Source organism: Rhamphochromis longiceps, linkage group LG23, assembly GCF_057381845.1.
Source record: "Rhamphochromis longiceps isolate RC_006_pf linkage group LG23, R_longiceps_female_GT1.1, whole genome shotgun sequence".
Taxonomy (NCBI): Eukaryota; Metazoa; Chordata; class Actinopteri; order Cichliformes; family Cichlidae; genus Rhamphochromis; species Rhamphochromis longiceps.
Window position 1 is genome coordinate 44,517,206 of NC_140578.1, and position 23,248 is coordinate 44,540,453.

Here is a 23,248-nt window from a genome sequence, read left to right on the forward strand (position 1 = left end):
TGATGGTGGTACCCAGGAAGCGGAATGAGTCCACAGAGGTGATGGGGGTGTCAGTCAGGATGATGGGGGGGAGTGGGGCTGTGTGCTTCCTGAAGTCCACAATAATCTCCACTGTCTTCTGGGCATTCAGCACCAGGTTGTTGTGGCTGCACCAGGACACCAGACGTTCAACCTCTCTCCTGTAGGCAGACTCGTCCCCGTCCGAGATGAGTCCAATAACGGTGGTGTCATCTGCAAACTTGATTAGCTTGACAGACTGGTGGGTGGAGGTGCAGCAGTTGGTGTACAGGGAGAAGAGCAGAGGAGAAAGAACACAGCCCTGAGGGGAGCCGGTGCTGATGGTCCGGGAGTCCGAGACATTCTTCCCCAGCCTCACGTGCTGCTTCCTGTCCGTCAGGAAGTCAGTGATCCACTGGCAGATGGGATCAGGCACATTCATCTGGGAAAGCTTGTCTCGGAGGTGGTCTGGAAGGATGGTGTTGAAGGCAGAGCTGAAGTCCACAAACAGGATCCTGGCGTAGGTTCCTGGGGAGTCCAGATGCTGCAGGATGAAGTGTAGGGCCATGTTGATGGCGTCGTCTACAGACCTGTTGGCTCTATAGAGTTATGTCCCTTTGCAGCCACCTGTTTAAAATAGACTTACACTTTTCTATATTGGTACAGATATTCTTATTTTCAGTTGATGTCTTATCCTTGCAAATTACAATGCCCAGATACTTCACCTCTTTTTTGATCTGTATATTATCTATTGCTTGCAGGGGACACTCATGCAGAGCTAGAATTTCGCATTTATTAATATTCAGCTGTAGGCCAGAAGCTTTGGAGAAGTGGTTGATCGCCTGTAAGGCTAAAGGAATCTGGTCCTCATTTTTTAGAAACAGGGTGGTATCATCTGCGAGCTGACTGATTATTATCTGTTCACCCATCACAGTTAACCCCTCAATGTGACTGTTTATAATCAAAATAGACAACAGCTCAGCAACCATGATGAACAGAAGTGGTGAGCTGCTACATCCCTGCCTTATCCCTCTATTAACCTCAAACCTTGAACATGTACCATGTTCTAGCAAAACAGAGCTGTTAATGTCATTATATAGCATCTCTATAACATTGATAAATTCCTCTCCAAAACCAAAAGACTGCAGAGTTTTTAATATGAACGTATGTTCAACTGAGTCAAATGCTTTGTAAAAATCCAAGAACAGGATGTATCCTCTCTCTTGGATTAATTCACTGTACTCAAGGAGGTCCAAAACCAGCCTAATATTGTTATGAATTAGTCTTCCTTTCAAAAAACCTGATTGTGTTTCACTGATAATGTTTGAGATGCCTTTCTTTAGCCTCTCAGCTACAGCTCCAGACAGGATCTTATAGTCAGTGTTTAGTAAGGTGATGGGTCTTAAATTGTCTAAAATTCTTTTATCCTTACCTGATTTAGGAATCAGGGTTATCAACCCTTGTTTCATGCTTGGCATCAGTTCTTTTTTCTCTATCGATTCCTTTAATGCATCAAACAATAAAGTTCTTAGGTCCTTCCAGAAGAATTGATAAAAATTAGTAGTGAGTCCATCTGTCCCTGGGGACTTGTTTAATGCCATTTTCATGACCACCAAATCCAGTTCCTCAATTTGGCGGCCGCTACTAAGTTTTAAAATTACTCATACTAATCTTTCTGGGTCACAAAATAAACTTTTAACATATTTTCAGGCGAGAAAGTAGCTATGTAAACATCAAATATCTGCTCGGTTTATCAAGATACCGCATATTTGCAAAAGTGCTTCGACGTTTTTTTGAGACGTCTGCTACCCACCAGCACTATAGCCAGCCGGGAGCTCGAGGGTCACTGAAGCCACCGAGAACAGCACAACTCCCGGCACATCATTTTCAGATCACCGCGGACTTTCGCTACTCAGGTTAAACGTGATATATAAGTCACTTAGACAACCTAAAAATGTTATTGTTTGGCTTTTTTCAGTGTTTTGTTTGTTCGTGAGTAAATCGGTTTGGCTGAGATTAAAGTTATTAGATTAGATTAGATAAAATAAAACTTTATTAATCCCCCGGGTGGGTTCCTCCTTGGTTTTTACACAGCTGAATAAACATCAAACAGAAAACTGATTAAACAGAAGTATGAGACGGTCGAGAATTTACTCCAGTGTCCTGTTATATTGCAGATAGCAAGGAGCAGACAGCCGAGTTTATTAAACTCCACCGAGACAGCGGTGACGCTAATCAGAAGGCTAGACCGTCCAATTTCCCCAGCCGTTTACTTCCAGCATATCCAACCTTCTGAGGACCCAGCTTACGTACGCCGCGAAGGCCGGGTCCTCAGGAGGATGCAGCCGATGAATTTGGACACTGTCACTACCCGATCGGGGGGGTGCCAAGATGGCGGAGTGAGTAGACGCTCTCTACCGAGTTCTGCACAGAAAGTTCGTGAACAACGGTAAAACCTCAACTTTATGCTGCTAACACTAACAATTCACTAAATAAGAGAAGATACAGCAATCGTAGGGCAAGAAGCAGCAGAATGCCGAATCAGAAAGGAGCGAAAAGGGGACTGGAAAGTTCCAAGTCTAAGATAGCGCCTGAGAATGCTAACGAGGAGAGTGATACGCCCAGCAACGTGCTAATGGATAGCTTCCATAACTACGCAGCTACTACTGGCGGAGCGCTGCTGACGTCGACTGAGAAAATTGTCAGGCGGTGGAAGGAATACTTCGAGGACCTCCTTAATCCCACTGACACGTCTTCCGAGGAGGAAGCAGAGTCTGGGGATGAGGGGAATGACCCGCCAATTTCCGGGGGCGAGGTCACTGAGGCAGTTAAACAACTCCTTGGTGGCAGAGCCCCTGGTGTTGATGAGGTCCGCCCCGAGTTCCTGAAGGCTCTGGACGTTGTAGGGCTGTCCTGGTTGACACGTCTCTGCAATGTTGCGTGGAGATCAGGGGCAGTACCTGTGGACTGGCAGACCGGGGTGGTGGTCCCCATCTTTAAGAAGGGGGACCGGAGGGTGTGTTCCAACTTCAGGGGGATCACACTCCTCAGCCTCCCTGGGAAAGTCTATGCCAGGGTGCTGGAAAGGAGAGTTCGTCCGCTAGTCGAACCTCGGATACAGGAGGAACAATGCGGTTTTCGTCCTGGTCGCGGAACACTGGACCAGCTCTTTATCCTCTCCAGGATACTTGAGGGTGCATGGGAGTTTGCCCAACCAGTCTACATGTGTTTTGTGGACTTGGAGAAGGCATTCGACCGTGTCCCTCGGGGTGTCCTGTGGGAGGTGTTGCGGGAGTATGGGGTGTCTGGCCCATTGCTACGGGCCATTCGATCCCTATACAACCGTTGTAAGAGCTTGGTTCGCATTGCCGGCAATAAGTCGGACTCGTTCCCGGTGGGTGATGGGCTCCGCCAGGGCTGCCCTTTGTCTCCGGTTCTGTTCATAATTTTTATGGACAGGATTTCTAGGCGCAGCCAAGTGGCGGAGGGCTTTCGCTTTGGTGGCCTCAGAATCTCATCTCTGCTTTTTGCGGATGATGTGGTTCTGTTGGCTTCATCGGGTGAGGGCCTCCAGCTCGCACTGGAACGGTTCGCAGCCGAGTGTGAAGCAGCGGGAATGAGGATCAGCACCTCCAAATCTGAGGCCATGGTTCTCAGCCGGAAAAGGGTGGAGTGCCCACTCCGGGTCGGGGATGAGTTCCTGCCCCAAGTGGAGGAGTTCAAGTATCTCGGGGTCTTGTTCGCGAGTGATGGGAGAAGGGAGCCGGAGATCGACAGACGGATTGGGGCTGCGGCTGCAGTAATGCAGACGCTGCACCGGTCCGTCGTGGTGAAGAGGGAGCTGAGTGTAAAAGCGAAGCTCTCAATTTACCGGTCAATCTACGTCCCTACCCTCACCTATGGCCACGAGCTGTGGGTAGTGACCGAAAGAACGAGATCGCGGATACAAGCGGCAGAAATGAGCTTCCTCCGAAGGGTGGCTGGCCTCTCCCTTAGAGATAGGGTGAGAAGTTCGGCCATCCGGGAGGGGCTCGGAGTAGAGCCGCTGCTGCTTCACATCGAAAGGAGCCAGCTGAGGTGGTTCGGGCATCTGACAAGGATGCCCCCTGGGCGCCTCCTGGGTGAGGTGTTCCAGGCATGTCCCACCGGGAGGAGGCCCCGGGGCAGACCCAGGACACGCTGGAGAGATTATATCTCTCGGCTGGCCTGGGAACGCCTTGGTGTTCCCCCGGATAAGCTGGAGGAGGTGGCTGGGGAGAGGGAGGTCTGGGCCTCTTTGCTTAGGCTGCTGCCCCCGCGACCCGGCCTCGGATAAAGCGGATGAAGATGGATGGATGGATGGAGAGATAAAACTAACAGCTTTAGAATCAGCGTAAAAAGGACGTAAACACAAAGCTCGGAGCCGCCGAAACATCAGAATCAGCGAGCTGTCGGCTTTCAGCCCCGACCGTGTCCGTGCCATCGGGTGAGAAAGGCGACATCTCACTGATTCTGATGCGTCGGTGGCTCCGAGCTTTGTGTTTACGTCTTTGTGCAGAATCCGTGTTCCTGCTCTCATTTACTGTTTTAGCTGTTTGGTGGTTGTTAAAGTTTTGTGAGGTTTAACCTGAGATTCTGGAGTTGGTGCAAAATGCAGCTGCTCGCATTTTAACAAGAACTGGGAAATTTGAGCACATTACCCCTGTTCTGAGATGTCTTCACTGGCTACCTTGTCAGGTTCGAGCAGATTTTAAGGTCCTGCTGCTCACCTACAAGGCTTTAAATGGATTGGCACCTTCATACCTCTCCGACCTTTTACACCTTTATGTTCCATCTCGTGCTCTCCGATCTCAGGACTCTGGTCTTCTAAAAGTTCTTCGAGCCAGAAAAAAGACAATTGGAGAGCTTTTTCTTTTCATGCCCCGTTTCTGCGGAACAACCTCCCACAAGATATTCGGCAGGCTGCTCTGTGGAGGTTTTTAAAACCAAGTTGAAGACACATTTGTTCACCCGATCCTACATGTCTTAATTCTATGGCTTTTAGTTTTTACATTTTTATTGTTTTTAACTTGTATTGTGTCTTTTACCTGTATTGCTATGTATCGCTTTTATTTTATTTATCTCTTTAGTTGTACAGCACTTTGTTTGAAAGCGCTTTATAAATAAAGTTGTTATTATTATTATTATTATTATTATTACAAGGTCCACGTTTACGGGAACATCTGCTACAGATATGGGAGAATATTTGATTTCTATTGTAGACAGAAGCCACGGGTGTGTTCAGTCAAACGTTTAGAATAAACTTTGGTCTATAAATGTGTTTCATGATTTATTTTTAACTCCAACTGCTTATTTGTACTATGCTTTCATTTCAGAGTGCAATGAGAAATAAAAAGGATATTTTCAATAAAACTGTCACGATCCTTGGTCTGTGACTCAGTGTTTTCTGTTTTGTATTGTTAATCTTTGATTTCATGATGTATCTTTGTTTATTCTTACGTTTTGGTTCTGTGTTTTGTTGTACCTCTAAGTTCAGTCTATGTATTTCCTGCTTTGTTGTGAAGGTCCGTGTCTCATGTCAGTGTGTTTAGTTTGCGTTTCCTCTGTCTCGTCTTGTCAATCACTCCCAGATGTGTCTTCCTTCTGTGTCTTATTCCCTCGTTATCCCTCTGTGTATTTAAACCTTGTGTTTGCCTCTGTTAGTTGCTGGTTTGTCTGCGTATCTGTCAGGGTCCTGGGTCTCCTGAGCTAGTGGTTTCAGTTCTTTGTGATTTTTGTGTTATGCCAGTTTAGTTTGTGAGTTATTCTATGCTTCCTAGGTTTTGATTCCCTGCCCCCCTTGTTTCTCTGTGCACTCTGTTCTGTGTTTAGTCTTCTCTGTCCATTTGTTCCACCCTGTGTTGTTGCCTTCTGTGTCTCCCTCTGTGTAACTGTCTATATAGTGATGTGTTGTGGTGCTTTGCTCCCACCCCTTGTGTTCCGTGTTTTCGTCTTCCCTTCGTGTACTTCTTCATATTCGTGTACTATTAGTTTTTAGGTTTTTGCTTAGTTTCCATGCTCACCTTCTCCATTTCTGTTTGTATCACCATGTGATGAATAAACTCACTTGCATCTGAGCTGCCTGCATAAAGGGTCCTTTAATAATTTACACACGGCTCGCAAACCGTGACAAAAACACTGGAAAAATTGGGCTGTTCTAAAACGTTTGACGGGTAGTGTATATATTTAGTTTATATATTTTCTTTATTTATAATAGTTTGTTTTATATTGTAGCAAAGTGTTACTTGGATACTTCTCTATGTGCTTCTTCATGTGCAATTTTGTTGCATTCTGAGTCTTAGAAATTTATTGGTGGTAGTGATGAACTGCTGTTAGAATCAAGTTAAATTCCGATAAATCAGACAATTACCTCTCCAGCTGTTGTTACAGTCTTTGTTTATCGGGTCCTTACAGGGTAAAAGATGACGACACCTAAAGAAATCCTTCTGGGGACTTTGGAGAATTTGGGACGTGATGACTTTGAAAAAATCACGTGGCATCTGAAGAATGGGTCTGTAGAAGGTTTACCAGCAATCCCAGAGAGTGAACTGGAGAATGCAGAGAGGACGGACATAGTGGATCTGATGTTTGATACCTACGCTATCAACACTTTTGAAGTCACTAAAAATCTTTTGGGGAGGTTAAACAGGAATGATCTGTTGGAGAATTTAAATAAAACCATCCCAGAACCCAAAGGTAAGTCAGGGAATGACTAAACAAAAAACACTTAAACAATAAAAACATTAGTTAACATTACACAGGTGCCATAAGCATCCATATAAATAATAAATCCAAAACACTTGCCAACACTTTCAGGAGTGAGAGACTGCAGAAAGCCTACAGTTTATATGTGTTTTATGTATCTGCACAAATAACCTCCTGTGTACACATGAATATCTGCTCTCTGGGTTGGTTTGATTAAAATGGGAGCAGCAGCAGGTTTTCAGCCCATTTTACAGATTTATATTGTCAGATTGGTTTTAGAGCTGTTTTATCAACATAAATGAGGCGACAACAACAGTTTGGGACACGTCACAAATATGATCAAAGTGATAGGGTTTCCGAAAGAGACTCAGGCGCAGGCCAGGGTATTCCTTTAAGCGAAGAACAGTGCGTTTATTTACAGTGAACACATTCACCAAGTGGCTACATACAACGTGCAGGGGAAACGGGTCCGGGTCGCCAGGGTCCGTGGGAAACAGGGTTGGGAGAAGGGTGCTCCACACTTTCTGTACAAATGTTCCTCCTCAATCACTCCTCTCAGAATCGGGTTCCAAAAAAACGATACTGATAGCTCAACGATCCAGCGAAGACTAGTGCAGACTCGCCATCTAAGTAGTGCAGTAATCAGCTGGGATCAGCGGCCGGTGCGGTGATGAGCAGGTGTGTGGGCCAGCAGCGGGAGCCCGCAATGAGCGTCGCCGCGGCGAGAGAGAGAGTGAGAGAGAGCAAACAAACCACAAACATATTGCACAATAGAGGATCGACCAGCGGGGCACAGGGACCATGACACAAAGTGCTTTTTCTTAAATCTATTTACTAGTTGAAGGTAAAGTTAAAAAAAATGGCTGCCATTTCTTTCTGCTGTTTGGAGACCCAAACAAAAAAATGCCCAGACAGTAAATGCTTTTTATTATGGTTGATAAACAGGACACTAAGGTGATTGGTCAAAAGTTTGAGGAAAGCCACAGTTCTCCTTGTTTGACTGAAATCCACCATTTCAGCTCACGTTTTTTCTTCTGCAGCTTTCTGGGAGATTCCACTTCAGCCTTCTGCTGGCAACGCTCCCATTACCAAGCTTCCCTTAGGCAGCATCATTAGAAAACATAGCATACATTTACACTGCTATGCAGATGACACCCAGCTCTATCTGTCCATGAAGCCAGATAACACACACCAATTAGTTAAACTGCAGGAATGTCTTAAAGACATAAAGACCTGGATGGCCGCTAACTTTCTGCTTCTTAATTCACATCAAACTGAGGTTATTGTACTCGGCCCTGAAAATCTTAGAAATATGGTATCTAAGCAGATTCTTACTCTGGATGGCATTACCTTGGCCTCCAGTAACGCTGTGAGGAACCTTGGAGTCATTTTTGACCAGGACATGTCCTTCAACGCACATATTAAACAAATATGTAAGACTGCTTTCTTCCATTTGTGCAACATCTCTAAAGTTAGAAATATCCTGTCTCAGAGTGACGCTGAAAAACTAGTTCATGCATTTATTACTTCCAGGCTGGACTACTGTAATTCATTATTATCAGGAAGTCCAAAAAACTCACTGAAAAGCCTTCAGTTAATCCAAAATGCTGCAGCAAGAGTCCTGACAGGGACTAGAAAGAGAGAGCATATTTCTCCTGTTTTGGCTTCCCTTCATTGGCTTCCTGTTAAATCCAGAATTGAATTCAAAATCCTGCTCCTCACATACAAGGTCTTAAATAATCAGGCCCCATCTTATCTTAATGACCTTGTAGTACCATATCCCCCTATTAGAGCACTTCGCTCTCGCTCTGCAGGCCTACTTGTTGTTCACAGAGTATTTAAAAGTAGAATGGGAGGCAGAGCCTTCAGTTTTCAGGCCCCAAAAAGATAGTTGGGTTTTTTTTCTGTTGTATTATTGTAAGTTCTTTACCTTACAATATAAAGCACATTGGGGTGACTGTTGTTGTTATTTGGAGGAATTTAAAAAAAACTTTTTTACTTGAAATTCTTTCATTTATTCTACATATTTATTCATTACTGGCTCCATAGTGTTGTTTATGTAATATGTGAAATGTTGCTAGTATTGATTTGGTGCTGTATAAATAAACACAATTAAATCAAATGTGTCTCTATAAAACCTGCCCTCAGTTATAACCCAAGTATCAGGGCTCAATGGCTCATGAAAAGGAATGGAGTCAAGCACAGAACCAAAAAAGTGACATTTAAAATAAATGTATTTTACTAGATTTCTCGACGGAGAAAGCTGAATCACGGCTAAATTCAACAGCAAGCGAGGTATTATGAGAAGTGCAGAGCTGAGGCCAGAACATAAGCTGAGGCAGGTCAAAGGAACAACAGGGGCAGAATCGGGCGAATAGAAACTATCCACGATCACTGGAACAAATGAGATAATAATCTGAGTGGTCCACAGTGTAGTGAATGAGTCCAAGATTTAAAAACTAAGAGGTGTTACGTGGCTGCAGGTGGAGATCAGCTGGAGGAGGAGATGAATTAAATCTGGGTACAGAGTGAGATGTGGGTGCACAGGGAGGCAGGCAGGTGAGGATGGCAGTTTGCAAGAGTGAGTTTTCCCAGCAGTGGCAGGCCAGAATCCTGAGGCGTGACTTATGGCGAGAGTTGGAAGATGTATCCAGGTGCCGACTAGGGAACAGGAAAAGAGGGTTACGCGAAACAAGCTGAGGAGCACAAGACAAAATGTGAGGCAGAGAACTGACTGTGGTAAGCACACAATCTGGAGAAGGTTCATTGTGAGTGCTGCTCATAAATACTGCCGGAGTAATTGGCAACAGGTGAGGAGCATGGAGGAGTGAGGAGGGCTCCACCCAGGGGAGGAGAGCTGATGCTGTGGAAAGTTACTCAGACTCACCCGGATCATGACACCAAGAGTCCAGTGAACTGAACACATAACCACAGTAACCAGAATGCAGTTTTCTCATTTGTGTCATTTGCTGTTTATTCATGCAGAGATTCTCACTGAGTGTCAGCTCAAACTCAAGTCAGACCTGAAGCAGAAGTTCCAGTGTGTGCTCGAGGGGATTTCTACAACAGAAAACCCGACCCTCCTGAGTCAGATCTACACAGAGCTCTACATCACAGGGGGAGGGACTGCAGAGGTCAATGACGAACATGAGGTCAGACAGATTGAAACAGCATCCAGGAAACCAGACAGACCAGAAACAACCATCAGACAAGAAGACATCTTTAAACTCCCACCTGGAAGAGATAAACCAATCAGAACAGTGCTGACAATGGGAGTGGCTGGCATTGGGAAAACAGTCCTAACACAGAAGTTCACTCTGGACTGGGCTGAAGGCAAAGCCAACCAGGACATCCAGTTCATGTTTCCATTCACTTTCAGAAAGCTGAATCTGCTGAAAGAGGAAAAGTTCAGCTTGGTGGAACTTGTTCATCACTTCTTTACTGAAACCAAAGAAGCAGGAATCTGCAGCTTTGAAGACTTCCAGGTTGTGTTCATCTTTGATGGTCTGGATGAGTGTCGACCTCCTCTGGACTTCCACAAAACTACAATCCTGACTGACCCTAGAAAGTCCACCTCAGTGGATGTGCTGCTGATAAACCTCATCAGGGGGGAACTGCTTCCCTCTGCTCGCCTCTGGATAACCACACGACCCACGGCAGCCAATAAGATCCTTCGTGACATTGTTGACATGGTGACAGAAGTCAGAGGGTTCACTGACCCACAGAAGGAGGAGTACTTCAGGAAGAGATTCGGAGATGAGGAGCAGGCCAGCAGCATCATCTCCCACATCAAGACATCACGAAGCCTCCACATCATGTGCTACATCCCAGTCTTCTGCTGGATCACTGCTACAGTTCTGGAGTTTGTCATGAAGAACAAAGAGAGCAAAGATCTGCCTAAGACTCTCACAGAGCTCTACCTACGCCTTGTGCTATTTCACCTAAAAACGAAGGACATCAAGTATGATGGAGGAGCTGAGACAGAGTCATGCAGGAAGATCATTGAGTCTCTGGGAAAACTGGCCTTTGATCAGCTGCAGAAAGGAAACCTGATCTTCTATGAATCAGACCTGAAAGAGTGTGGCATCGATATCAGAGCAGCCTCAGTGTACTCAGGAGTGTTCACACAGATCTTTAAAGCTGATGAGTGTCACATGTTCACCGATGTCGTTTACTGTTTCGTCCATCTGAGCATTCAGGAGTTCTTTGCTGCTCTTCATGTCTATCTGACCTTCATCAACTCTGGAGTCAACCTGCTTAAGAAACAATCTCCTCGCTTTAAAATCTTCCAGAAAACACTTACTGTAAAAGACTTCTACCAGAGTGCTGTGGACAAAGCCTTAGAGAGTCCAAATGGACACCTGGACTTGTTCCTCCGCTTCCTCCTGGGTCTTTCACTGCAGACCAATCAGGATCTCCTATGCATGCTGACACAGACAGGAAGTAGCTCACAGACCAATCAGGAAACAGTTCACTACATCAAGAAGAAGCTCAGTGGGAAACTGTCTGCAGAGAAAAGCATCAACCTGTTCCACTGTCTGAATGAACTGGATGATCGTTCTCTAGTGGAGGAGATCCAACAGTCCCTGAGATCAGGACGTCTCTCCACAGATCAACTGTCTCCTGCTCAGTGGTCGGCTCTGGTCTTCATCTTACTGTCATCAGATCTGGATGAGTTCGACCTGGAGAAATACTCCCGTTCAGAGAAGGCATTTTTGAAGCTGCTGCCAGTGGTCAAAGCATCCAAGAAAGTGCTGTAAGTGAATCTATGAACAAATATGTTTAATAATGCTAGATGAATAAAAGAATATGTCTCCATTGTTATTCTTCCTCAGGCTGAGAGATTGTAAACTCTCAAAAAGAAGCTTTGAAGCTTTGTCTGAAATTCTCAGCTCCCCATCCAATCATCTGAGAGAGCTGGACCTGAGCTCGAACAAGCTGCAGGATTCAGGATTGGATTTGCTGTGTGTTGGACTAAAGAGTCCTGACTGTAAACTTGAAACTCTCGGGTAAGGATACAGACTTTTTGACACTTTTTGACTCTTAAATCTGTAAGTTTATCTTGATGCGGACGTTCAAAGTTATCACAATTTTCCTTTTAAGTTCCTGAGTTTATATTTTTGACTGTCAGGTTGTCTGGACAGATGTTTTTATTTTATTTTATTTTTTTACTTGTCCCTAAAGTCAGAACTAAACCCACATGTAGATGACTTTCTGTTACTGGAGCAGCCTTCCTGAAGACAGCAGTGTGTTTTCATGCTTTTAAAGCCAAACTCACCTTTCAGACCTGGCTTTCATTTATTATCTATTTTTGTTTGTTTATTATATATTTATTTCTACTGTTTAACTACTGCTCACATCTTTTATCCTCCTTTTTAATTGTTCATTTCTTTTTACCCTGTGTTTCTATATTGCACTTTGTATTTGTCATCTATATTTATCATGCACTACTTTGCTCATTTATTGTTTGGTTTTAATGTTATTAAATTCCGGTTCTTTTGGTATTCGTTATGGCCAAAAAGACACGGCTCAAAAGTGGTCTTTTTACTTTTTAAGTTATTAAATTTGTAACTGTAGTGATTTGTGTGTGTGACAGAGAGGCACTGCCAGGGATTTTTGACACAAGTTGTTCTTGTAAAATCAGTCTGTGAAGGTTCTCAGACATCCAGGTCATCGTAGTCTAAGAAGCTTGGAAAGAAAAGCGTCTGGACTTCCTTGAAGATGTTTCACCTCTTATGAGAGAAGCGTCTTCAGTTCTAAGAGTCAAATGGTGGAGTGGGGCAGTCAGTGAAAGGGCAATGGTGGTGGCTCAGGGTTTGTATGTTTGGGGGGTTCAGAGGGAAAAGATGAATGTAGGTCTGGAGTTGCTGTGTGAGAGCAGGGAGTGAATCTGATCAAACATGAGTGTCATGAAGCCTGTTTGCAGTTATTTGCACTGTTTTCCACTCTGGATGTTGTTTCTGTTCAGCTGTGAGTAGAAAAGGCTCCATTCTACAACCTGTTTGTGTTAGTTGTTCAATAGAAACATTATTTGGTGCTGATGTTGCACTTCTTTTAGTCACAACCAAAGAGTTTTTGAAGTCTGCATCAGACTGATTTAAATGACTTTTGAATATTACTTTAGATACTTAGATTTAAAGTTCTGAAAAAAGTTTAAATACAAAGATCAGTATTGTCTAATGTTTTGGCTGCAGTGTGTTTTTGCAGACAGGTATAACAGAACAGCTTTAGTGTTTAGATTTTTTAAACTTGAGTATGAACTTATACAAAATGCAGCAAGATATTAAAAAAAACGTTTGATTACAAAATTGACTATATTGGATTCATATCGATATCGGACATAAAAAGTGGCATCGTTCCATCTCTGCTTTGATTAGAGACACAGCTCTAATCAAAGAGGTGGTCCGCTTGCCTCCGCCCCAGAGAGAAGGGTTACATCTCCTGGGTTTAGGTGTTTTCCAATTTGTCATCATTTTGAAAAGTTTACATTTCTTCAGTGTTGAGCAGCAGAAATGAGACTTTCCTGTCAGAGGTCATTTTTGAAAAAATGAGGTAAATCAACCATGAAAACCATGAATCAACATGTGAACATGAGCTGATGCTGCTGAAGTGAAGCAAAGTTACAGAGGTTTGATTACAGACACAGCTGAGAGTTTGTAATCTGTCATCATTTTAAAAAGTTTCCATGGAACAGCAGAAATGAGGCTTTACTGTCAGAGGCCGACAGCACTGAACACAACAGCAGACTGGTGGCTAATAAACAGTGAATGATGCAGAAACAGATGTTTGAAGCTGTTCTTGGAGTACACTGAGAGAGAGAGAGCTGTGCAGGCAGGAACAGCCAAAGTCAGAGAGAATTCATGAGCATATTGATCAAACGTGAAGCAGAGTTTGGATCTTCTTTTGCTGCTGCTTCACTCAGTTTTGGTTGGAGACAGATGAAACCTGCAGCTTCAGGATCTGTGAGCTGTCCACTTTCAGCCCCGACGGCGTGTCCGTGAACGCGCCGTCGAGTGAACGATCCACGCTCTGTGTTTCCATCTTTGTGTGTTTAGCTGCTCTCATTTACTGTTTTAGCTGTTTGCTGCTTGTTGAAATAGTTTGTGAGCTTTAACCTGAGATTCTGGCAAAATACATTTATATTAAACATCGATTCAGGATTGAATGAATCAACATCGTTTTATTCAAATTAAAACCATTTAAATGGGAACATGAATTTTTTACAGCCGCCTCTAATGCTGGGTAATGTCAGCTGGTCCATGTGCAGCTGGCTGTGAGGCTCAGGGAGCGTCTACAAAGTGCAACACTGAAAGAACATCATCCAAATTCAAATTTCAAATTCAAATTTTTATTTGTCACGTACACAGTCATACACAGTACGATATGTAGTGAAATGCTTTGACAACTGCTCGTGACCTAAAGAAAACAAAAAAGGAAAAGGCTATGAATAAGATAGGAAATAAATATGAAAAATTAAAAAGGGTAAATTTAACTAGGAAGGAATAAAATATAAATTAAGGTTAAAAATGAAATAACTGTACAACACAAATTAGAATGAAGGGTAAATTTAACTGGGAAAGAATAAGATAAAATATATAAATTAAATTGAAAATAAAATAACTGTACAACAAAATACACAATATAGAACTATATAAGAATGTATGAACAAAATACACAAGAAGTATAAATAAATATATACACAATAACAGCAGCAGTGATTTAAGTGATGAAGTGAAAACAATGTCCAGAATGACCAGTGTGTGTGTAAGAACTATATGTGTGGGTCAGTACTGTGTGGTGGTGTGATTGAGAGACCGTATCGCCTGCGGGAAGAAGCTCCTCCTCAGTCTCTCTGTGTTGGTCTTCAGGGAGCGGAATCGCTTTCCTGACCTCAACAGAGAGAACAGTCCGTTGTTGGGATGGCTGAGGTCCTTCACGATCTTCCTGGCCTTGGTCCAGCACCGCCTGCTGTAGATTGAGTGCAGGTCAGGGAGCTTGGAGCGGATGGTGCGCTCAGCTGATCGCACAACCCTCTGTAGAGCTCGTCTGTCCTGCATGGTGCTGTTCCCGAACCAGGTTAAGATGTTTCCCGTCAGGATGCTCTCTATGGTGCACGAGTAAAGGTTCCTGAGCACCTTGGAGGGCAGTTGGAAGTCTCTCAAGCGTCTGAGGTGGTAGAGACGCTGATGGGCCTTTTTCACCACGGAGTTGATGTGACAGGACCATGACAGGTCCTGCGTGATGTGAACTCCGAGGTATTTGAAGCTGTCCACTCTCTCCACTGGGCACTCGTTGATGACGGGGGTCTGGTAGTTCCTCTCCTGCTTAGTGCTGAAGTCCACTATCAGCTCCTTTGTCTTACTGACGTTTAGAAGGATATTTATATCCATAAATATTGAGTAAGAACTGGACTCTCATACAGCGAGACTCGAATGCCTTTAAACATCAGCTTATCCTGCTGATCCAAGTCCAACACTGAGTTTGTAAAAACATGTTTGTCAATCATTTTGTTTGGTTTCTGAGGAAAAAGATTCAATAACTTGCTGCTAATACACAACATTTCATCATATTTCCTCATAACCCTCTTTTGTCTGACCATTTGATCCCATTTGAATTTGCAATAAAGGATCCACAGAGTTTGGTGACAATAATGACAGTAGATGTTTGTGTGAAAGTGCTGGAAGCAAATGAGTGTGTGATGTTCTTTCAGTGTTGCACTTTGTAGACGCTCCCTGAGCACTGGTCTCACAGCCAGCTGCACATAGAGACCAGTGTTGTTAGTCCAGGTCAGAAGATGACTTGTTGGAATGAAAATGAGCTTGTAGTTTGTCGGCTTTAATAATGTGACTGGAAAAAGGTGTTGGACTTCAAATATGTCCATTTCTGTCACACTTCACCTTTAAAAGTGAAGCCATGTGGTTCCTGGAAGGAAAAACACGACTTTTTCAAGTCTTTGTCCTGTTTTTATGAGAAATGTACGACTTTAATGTGAAACATTCAGAGTTTTTTCTCTTGTTGTGTTTGTTTGAAGCTGCTTCCTGTTGGCTTCAGCTGTTTGGAGTTTCCATTTTCTAAACTTCTACATTCTGAACCTTCTTCAGCTCTGAACAGATGATGAAACACTGAATGATTTCAAGCACTTTGTCTAATAAACTTACATCTTTCATTCTTTATACAGATTGAAGGTCTGTAGGTTGTCAGATATTGGCCTTGAGTTACAGGAACTGCAATGCAGAAATGTAGATTAAAATAAGAACTGCAATTAGGAAGCACAAAACAAAACCCAAGCAAGCAAACAAACAGACAACAACATAACAAAAAGAAAACAAAACAAAAACTTTATGTAATATTAAATAACATGTGACAAACTTAGCCGTAAATGTACAAAACGAAACAGACCTATGCTAAATTATTGAAACAGTAAAGCATGTATGGGTCGCCAACGCTCAGTAAACAATTCTCTCTGAATCTGCAGAGCAGATGTTGTTTCCTCCATCTGGTAAATTTCTCTTGCTTTATCAATCCACATATTATATGAAGGTGGGTCAAGATTCAGCCATTTAATAGTGATACACTTTAGTGCTGCTGTAAGATTCTTAAGAGATACTTTTTATTGTTTCCCGCAAAACCCTTTGGTAAGACTCCTAAAATGGCTAACTGTTGGTCTTTTGTTAATGGTTGTTGGAAAACTGTACTGAGAACTTTAAATATGTCATTCCAAAGTGAGCAGATTTTTGGGCATGACCAGAATATATGTGAGTGGGTTCCTAAAGAAGTACCACAATTTCGCCAGCAGGTGTCAGGATTTGTAGGCTTCATTTTGGCAATTATCTCTGGGGTTCTAAAATATCTCATGACCACCTTCCATTTAAATCCTCTCCACAGCCCAGAATTAGTCACCAGATGGGCTTCACCGAACACCTCTTCTGTCACGGTTTGCCGGGGCAAGCCGTGTGGAATACGAGATAGGACCCAAAATGCGGCAGCTCTGGTGCAGATGAGTGTTTATTTAACAACCGAAAATACAAACAGCAATGGCGTGGGTACCGTGAAACAGGAAAGCCTAAACTGGGTAGAACTAACAAGACAAACCAGAACGAAGATGCGGGGAGATCCGGAGAAATATACACGGAGAGACGCAGGGAGACCGAGGGGAAACAACACAGACAAACCAGCAATTACTAAGACAGAAAATACAACTTAAATACACTCAGAGAACACAGGGAGATTACACACAGGTGGGAAACACAGCTGGGAGTGATTAACATGACGAGACTAGGGAGGCAAACTGAAAACACTCACATAAGACGCATACCTTCACAATAAAACAGGAACTTACACATGAAAGGACACAAACTAAGAAACGCGGACTAGATACAGGAACACACGGGGGGAACAGGGTAAACACTAATCAGAGGAGAACAGAACCAAAATCGCGAAGAGAAAACACAAAACGCTGGGTCAAAAGGACCCAGGATCATGACAGTACCCCCCCCCCCCCCCCCCCCCCGCAAGGGCTGCCCCCCGACAGCCCAAAAAACAGAAAACAACCCGACCAGGGCGGGCGGCGGGGGCCCAGGAAGGAGGGCACGAAACAAAAACACCGAAGCACAAGAAAGCCCCAAAACAAAACACGAGCCCAAAAAAAGAACAATTCAGGGGGCCGACAGCACAGGAGGCCAAAACAGAAGAGTTCAGGGGGCCGGCCAGGGGGCCGACAGCACAGGAGTCCAAAACAGAAGAGTTCAGGGGGCCGGCCAGGGGGCCGACCGTGCGGACGGCAACGGCGACGACGTGGAAACAGTCCGGGACGCCGGCCGTGCGGAAGGCAACGGCGGCGACGAAGGAGACGACGGAGCAGTTCAGGGGGCCGACGGCGCGGAAGGCAACGGCGGCGACGAAGGAGACGACGGAGCAGTTCAGGAGGCCGGCCGCGCGGAAGGCAGCGGCGGCGACGAAGGAGACGACGGAGCAGTTCAGGAGGCCGGCCGCGCGGAAGGCAGCAGCGGCGACGAAGGAGACGATGGAGCAGTTCAGGAGGCCGGCCGCGCAGAAGGCAGCGGCGGCGCTCCAGTGTCAAGCGCACTGGCCGAGGCCCGGTGGGCACAGGACCAGACGAGGCAGGACCAGACGGACCAGACGAGGCAGGACCAGACGGACCAGACGAGGCAGGACCAGACGAGGCTGGACCAGACGGTGGCGTGGCAGCCACAGACGACGGAGCCGGACCAGGCGAAGACGAAGACCCGGAAGAGGCTGGACCAGGCGAAGCACAGGCTGGAGCCGGACCGGGCGAAGCACAGGCTGAAGCCGGACCGGGCGAAGCACAGGCAGAAGCTGGACCAGGCGTGGCAGAGGCGGAGGCCGGACCAGACGAGGACGAAGACTCGGATGAAGCTGGACCAGGTGACGACGAAGCAGCAGCTGAGGCAGAGACTGGACCAGGCGACGGCGAAACAGGAGCTAAGGCTGAGGCTGGACCAGGCGACGGCGAAGCAGAAGCAGAAGCCGAAGCTGGACCAGGCGAAGCAGGAGCAGAAGGCGGCCGGACGGGCTCCTCAGGCCCTCCAGCTGACGTGGCTTGAGGCCGGACGGGCTCCTCGGGCCCTCCAGCTGACGTGGCTTGAGGCCGGACGGGCTCCTCGGGCCCTCCAGCGGAGACAGGTGGTTGAACGGGCTCCTCGGGCCCTCCAGCGGAGACAGGAGGCTGAACGGGCTCCTCGGGCCCTCCAGCGGAGACAGGAGGCTGAACGGGCTCCTCGGGCCCTCCAGCGGACGAGGCAGGAAGCGAAGGCCAGAGCGGTCCCTCGGACCCTCCAGCGGAAACAGAAGACGAAGGCCGGAGCGGTCCCTCGGGCCCTCCAGCGGAGACAGGTGGTTGAACGGGCTCCTCGGGCCCTCCAGCGGAGACAGGTGGCTGAACGGGCTCCTCGGGCCCTCCAGCGGAGACAGGAGGCTGAACGGGCTCCTCGGGCCCTCCAGCGGACGAGGCAGGAAGCGAAGGCCAGAGCGGTCCCTCGGACCCTCCAGCGGAAACAGAAGACGAAGGCCGGAGCGGTCCCTCGGACCCTCCAGCGGAAACAGGAGACGAAGGCCGGAGCGGTCCCTCGGACCCTCCAGCGGAGACTTGAGACGAAGGCCGGAGCGGTCCCTTGGACCCTCCAGCGGAGACACGAGACGAGGGCTGGACGGGCCCCAGACTGGAACTTAGGCTGTCTCCCTGCATTATGTGAGTGTGCGAAACCGGTGACACTGGAGCTACGGGGGCCTGAGCTACAGGTTGCACTGGAGCTACAGGGGCCTGCGCTACAGGTTGCACTGGAGCTACGGGGGCCTGAGCTACAGGTTGCACTGGAGCTACAGGGGCCTGAGCTACAGGTTGCACTAGAGCTACGGGGGCCTGAGCTACAGGTGACCCTGGAGGCACTGGAGCGTGAACTGAAACAGGCACTGGAGTGTGAGCTGAAACAGGCACTGGAGCGTGAGCTGAAACAGGCACTGGAGACTGAGCTGAAACAGGCACTGGAGACTGAGCTGAAACAGGCACTGGAGACTGAGCTGAGAGGGGCTGCTGAGCAGGTGATATGCTGTTCCCGATATCATCTGCCGCACAGAACACCGCCCCTGAATGAACAGTCAAACAGTCTGAAAACGGAAAGGAATCCTCACTCACCACAGCCGGCGATTTAGAAGTCCGAACGTCCGGCTGTGGGGTGGCGCGCCGACGGCGCGATCGACGTTTCCTCCCCGCAGACGGCTCCAACGGGCCGGGCAAAACTACATCCGGTAGGTGAGGCTGCGAGGTAGTAGTGGCGGAGAGAAGGTGTGGTGTGAGGTGGAGAAAGGCCTGCATGGTCGGGGGAAGCGATTCCAATAGCCATGGCAGGCCGGAAAAGAGCCGTTGCAGCCGGTCTTCCGCTGCGCGGCGAAGCTCTTCCGGGGGGTGTTCCAGCCATAGGCTGAGAAGATTCTCCACAGTGAAAATGATGTCGTCCTTTAGCTCCGCAGAAGGGTTGTAAGCTGCTGGGTCCATAGTGTCTGGTTCGTACTGTCATGGTTTGCCGGGGCAAGCCGTGTGGAATACGAGATAGGACCCAAAATGCGGCAGCTCTGGTGCAGATGAGTGTTTATTTAACAACCGAAAATACAAACAGCAATGGCGTGGGTACCGTGAAACAGGAAAACCTAAACTGGGTAGAACTAACAAGACAAACCAGAACGAAGATGCGGGGAGATCCGGAGAAATATACACGGAGAGACGCAGGGAGACCGAGGGGAAACAACACAGATGAACCAGCAATTACTAAGACAGAAAATACAACTTAAATACACTCAGAGAACACAGGGAGATTACACACAGGTGGGAAACATAGCTGGGAGTGATTAACATAACGAGACTAGGGAGGCAAACTGAAAACACTCACATAAGACGCAGACCTTCACAATAAAACAGGAACTTACACATGAAAGGACACAAACTAAGAAACGCGGACTAGATACAGGAACACACGGGGGGAACAGAGTAAACACTAATCAGAGGAGAACAGAACCAAAATCGCGAAGAGAAAACACAAAACGCTGGGTCAAAAGGACCCAGGATCATGACATCTTCCCAGGTGTCCTCTGAGATTTGAGTGCCAGTCTCAGCTTCCCACCTTGCCTTAATATCCAAAGTTGCATTTGTATTGAAACTCATAAATGTGTTATAAAAATGAGTGATTAATTTTGGGGAGGAATTACTTTGAAATATTTTTAGAAATATTTCCTCAATGGGTGAGGGCTCCAAAACTTGCCTCCATTCTTTATGTTTTGTCAAAAAGCTTCTTAGCTGCAGAAATCTAAAAAAGTCAGAAGAAGGAAGCCGAAACTGACCTCAACTGTTCAAATGAGCTCAGGTGCCCATTCCTCACAACATGACAAAGTTTATGAAGCCCGCTATTTGACCATGCTCTGAAGCCAGAGTCTTCCACAATAGGAGAAAAACCCTGCAGGGAGGAGAGGCTTGATAGAATTGAAATTTCTTTTGGAAGACCAAATGATTGTTTGATTCTACGCCAAATCTTTAGTGTGACCCTCGTCCGTTCCCCCATATGCACATTTTTAATTGAAATGTTAGAAAAAAGCAGGGATTCCAATGATCTTTCGCACATTGTCTTCTCAATGTTTAGCCACTGAGTTTCAGACAAATCCCGCAACCATACAGTCAGGGGTCTCATCTGAGCTGCCCAGAAATAATATTTCAGGTTTGGAACAGCCAATCCCCCCTGCAGGTTTGACAGTTTTAATCTTTGGAACATGATCATCCCTCATGTGTATTTAGTCTCTGTGTCGCGTCATCTGTGTTCCCACCCTCCATATTTTCATGCCCAGTCTTTTGTATTCTTAGCCATAGCTTTCCGTGTCTTCATGATTTATTATAGTATTAGTTCCCCAGTTTAGTTCTCTTCACTGTGATTCTGCCTTGTTTGATGTCTTCAGCCGAAATAAAGGCACGCTTTTCGTTCAAAACTCAGTTTCATGTCTGCGCCAGTGTCTGCGCCTGAGTCCTCCACACACTCTCCATACGGTCAGCTACTGCGACCGTGACACTAAACTACATGCTGTGTACAGCCACTCTCCTGAGCCTGTATTATATACACAGCGGTTACAATGACAAACTGAATACAATCTCATATCTACAAAACAAGATTAGTCAAAGTTGCAGCTACGCTTATGAACATGGAGAAAAAACAGGCGAGTTATCAGCTCACCAGCTGCGACTAAGAACAGCTAACCAACTATCCTTGAGATCTACAATGACCAGGGAATAAGGTCTACAGACAACCAAACTATCCTTGAGATCCACAATGATTTCAATAAGGTGTTTGATATTCCCTCCTTGGGAGAAGATGCGATCGCTAGTCTGGAGGAACCTGTCTCTAATGTTGGAATTGAAACGGTCGTACGGAGCATGCAGTCTGGAAAATCTGCTGCCCCGACGGGTATCCATCTGATTTTTTCATAAAGTTTTCTGACCGACTGAATTCACTGTTAAAATCAACTTTTGAAGAATCCTTCCTCTCACAGTCGTTGCCTCCAACAATGCATCAAGCAGTGATGTGTTTAATTGTAAAACAGGAAAAAGACCATTTAGATTGTCGTTCATGTCGTTTAATATCTTTGTTCAACACAGACACCAAGATCCTGGCTCAAGTGTTGGCCCGTCGCTTACACAAGTATTTGTCCTCCATTATTTCACCAGACGGGCTTTATTAGGCACTCTTTTTTGAACATTAGAGCTCTATTAAATATCATTTATACCCATGTTAAAGGTGATACATTGGAAACCGTAATTTGGCTTGACGCAGAAAAGGCGTTGGATCGGGCGAGATGGGATTTTTTTTTATACGCTTAAAAAATGTGGCTTTAATTTTGTATCTTGGATAAAAGTATTGTATTGCTCCCCTCTAACAGCCGTCCGGACTAACAATAATCTGCCCCCCAGGACAGGGATGCCCTCTGTCTCCTTTTTGCCATTGAACCGCTAGCTGTTGCTCTGAGACAATGTGTTGGTGTTGAGGGAAAACATCGAGGGGGTATCGAACATGAAGTCTCTCTTTATGCCGACAACATGATTTTATTTATTTCCAACCCATCGAACAGCCTCCGCAAACTTTTGGATAGACTTAAAATAATAATAATAATAATACGTTTTATTTATAGGCGCCTTTAAGAGCCTCAAGGTCACCTTAATGCATACTTAAGGAATTTGGGACAATTTCTGGATATAAAGTGAATTTTGGGAAGAGCGAGGCAAAGTCTATCTGTACGACAACTGGGGAGTTTTGTGTATTTTAGCCCCTTTTAAACCCAGCTATAACAAGTTTAAGTACTCGGGCATCTGGGTGACAAGAAAACCACAAAGACTTGTATAAAACTATCTTCCTTTATTGTCGAAGCTTAAAGAGGATTTTGGAAAATGTGAGTTTTGCCTCTTTATATTTATGGTGGGGATGCAGAACAAGGAGCAAAGATGAATGTGATGCTGAATCAGCAGAAGACTTGGACTCATTTGATTCCAGCTTTGATATCATTGATTTCAATATGTCCATTTCTGTCACACTTCACCTTTAAAAGTGAAGCCATGTGGTTCCTGGAAGGAAACACACGACTTTTTCAAGTCTTTGTCCTGTTTTTATGAGAAATGTACGACTTTAATGTGAAACATTCAGAGTTTTTTCTCTTGTTGTGTTTGTTTGAAGCTGCTTCCTGTTGGCTTCAGCTGTTTGGAGTTTCCATTTTCTAAACTTCTACATTCTGAACCTTCTTCAGCTCTGAACAGATGATGAAACACTGAATGATTTCAAGCTCTTTGTCTAATAAACTTACATCTTTCATTCTTTATACAGATTGATGGGCTGTGGTTTGTCAGAGATCAGCTGTGATTATCTGGCAGCAGCACTGAAGTCCAACCCCTCCAATCTGAGAGAGCTGGACCTGTACAACAACTACAAGCTGCAGGGTCCAGGAGTGAAGCATCTGTGTGGTT

The 23,248-nt window shown here is 45.6% G+C and overlaps 1 protein-coding gene across 2 annotated transcripts in view; it reads left to right on the forward strand.

Annotated features, from left to right (window-relative positions):
- The window catches only part of LOC146642801 (NLR family CARD domain-containing protein 3-like), a 35,651-nt gene that overhangs the window by 4,484 nt on the left and 7,919 nt on the right, over positions 1 to 23,248 (forward strand). For both annotated transcript variants that reach the window (XM_085397209.1, XM_085397210.1), the window contains exons 2-4: positions 6,430 to 6,711; positions 9,706 to 11,476; positions 11,556 to 11,729. In XM_085397209.1, the coding sequence (XP_085253335.1) occupies positions 6,438 to 6,711; positions 9,706 to 11,476; positions 11,556 to 11,729 (2,219 nt within the window). In that variant the 5' untranslated portion in view covers positions 6,430 to 6,437. The remainder of the gene's footprint in view (positions 1 to 6,429; positions 6,712 to 9,705; positions 11,477 to 11,555; positions 11,730 to 23,248) is intronic.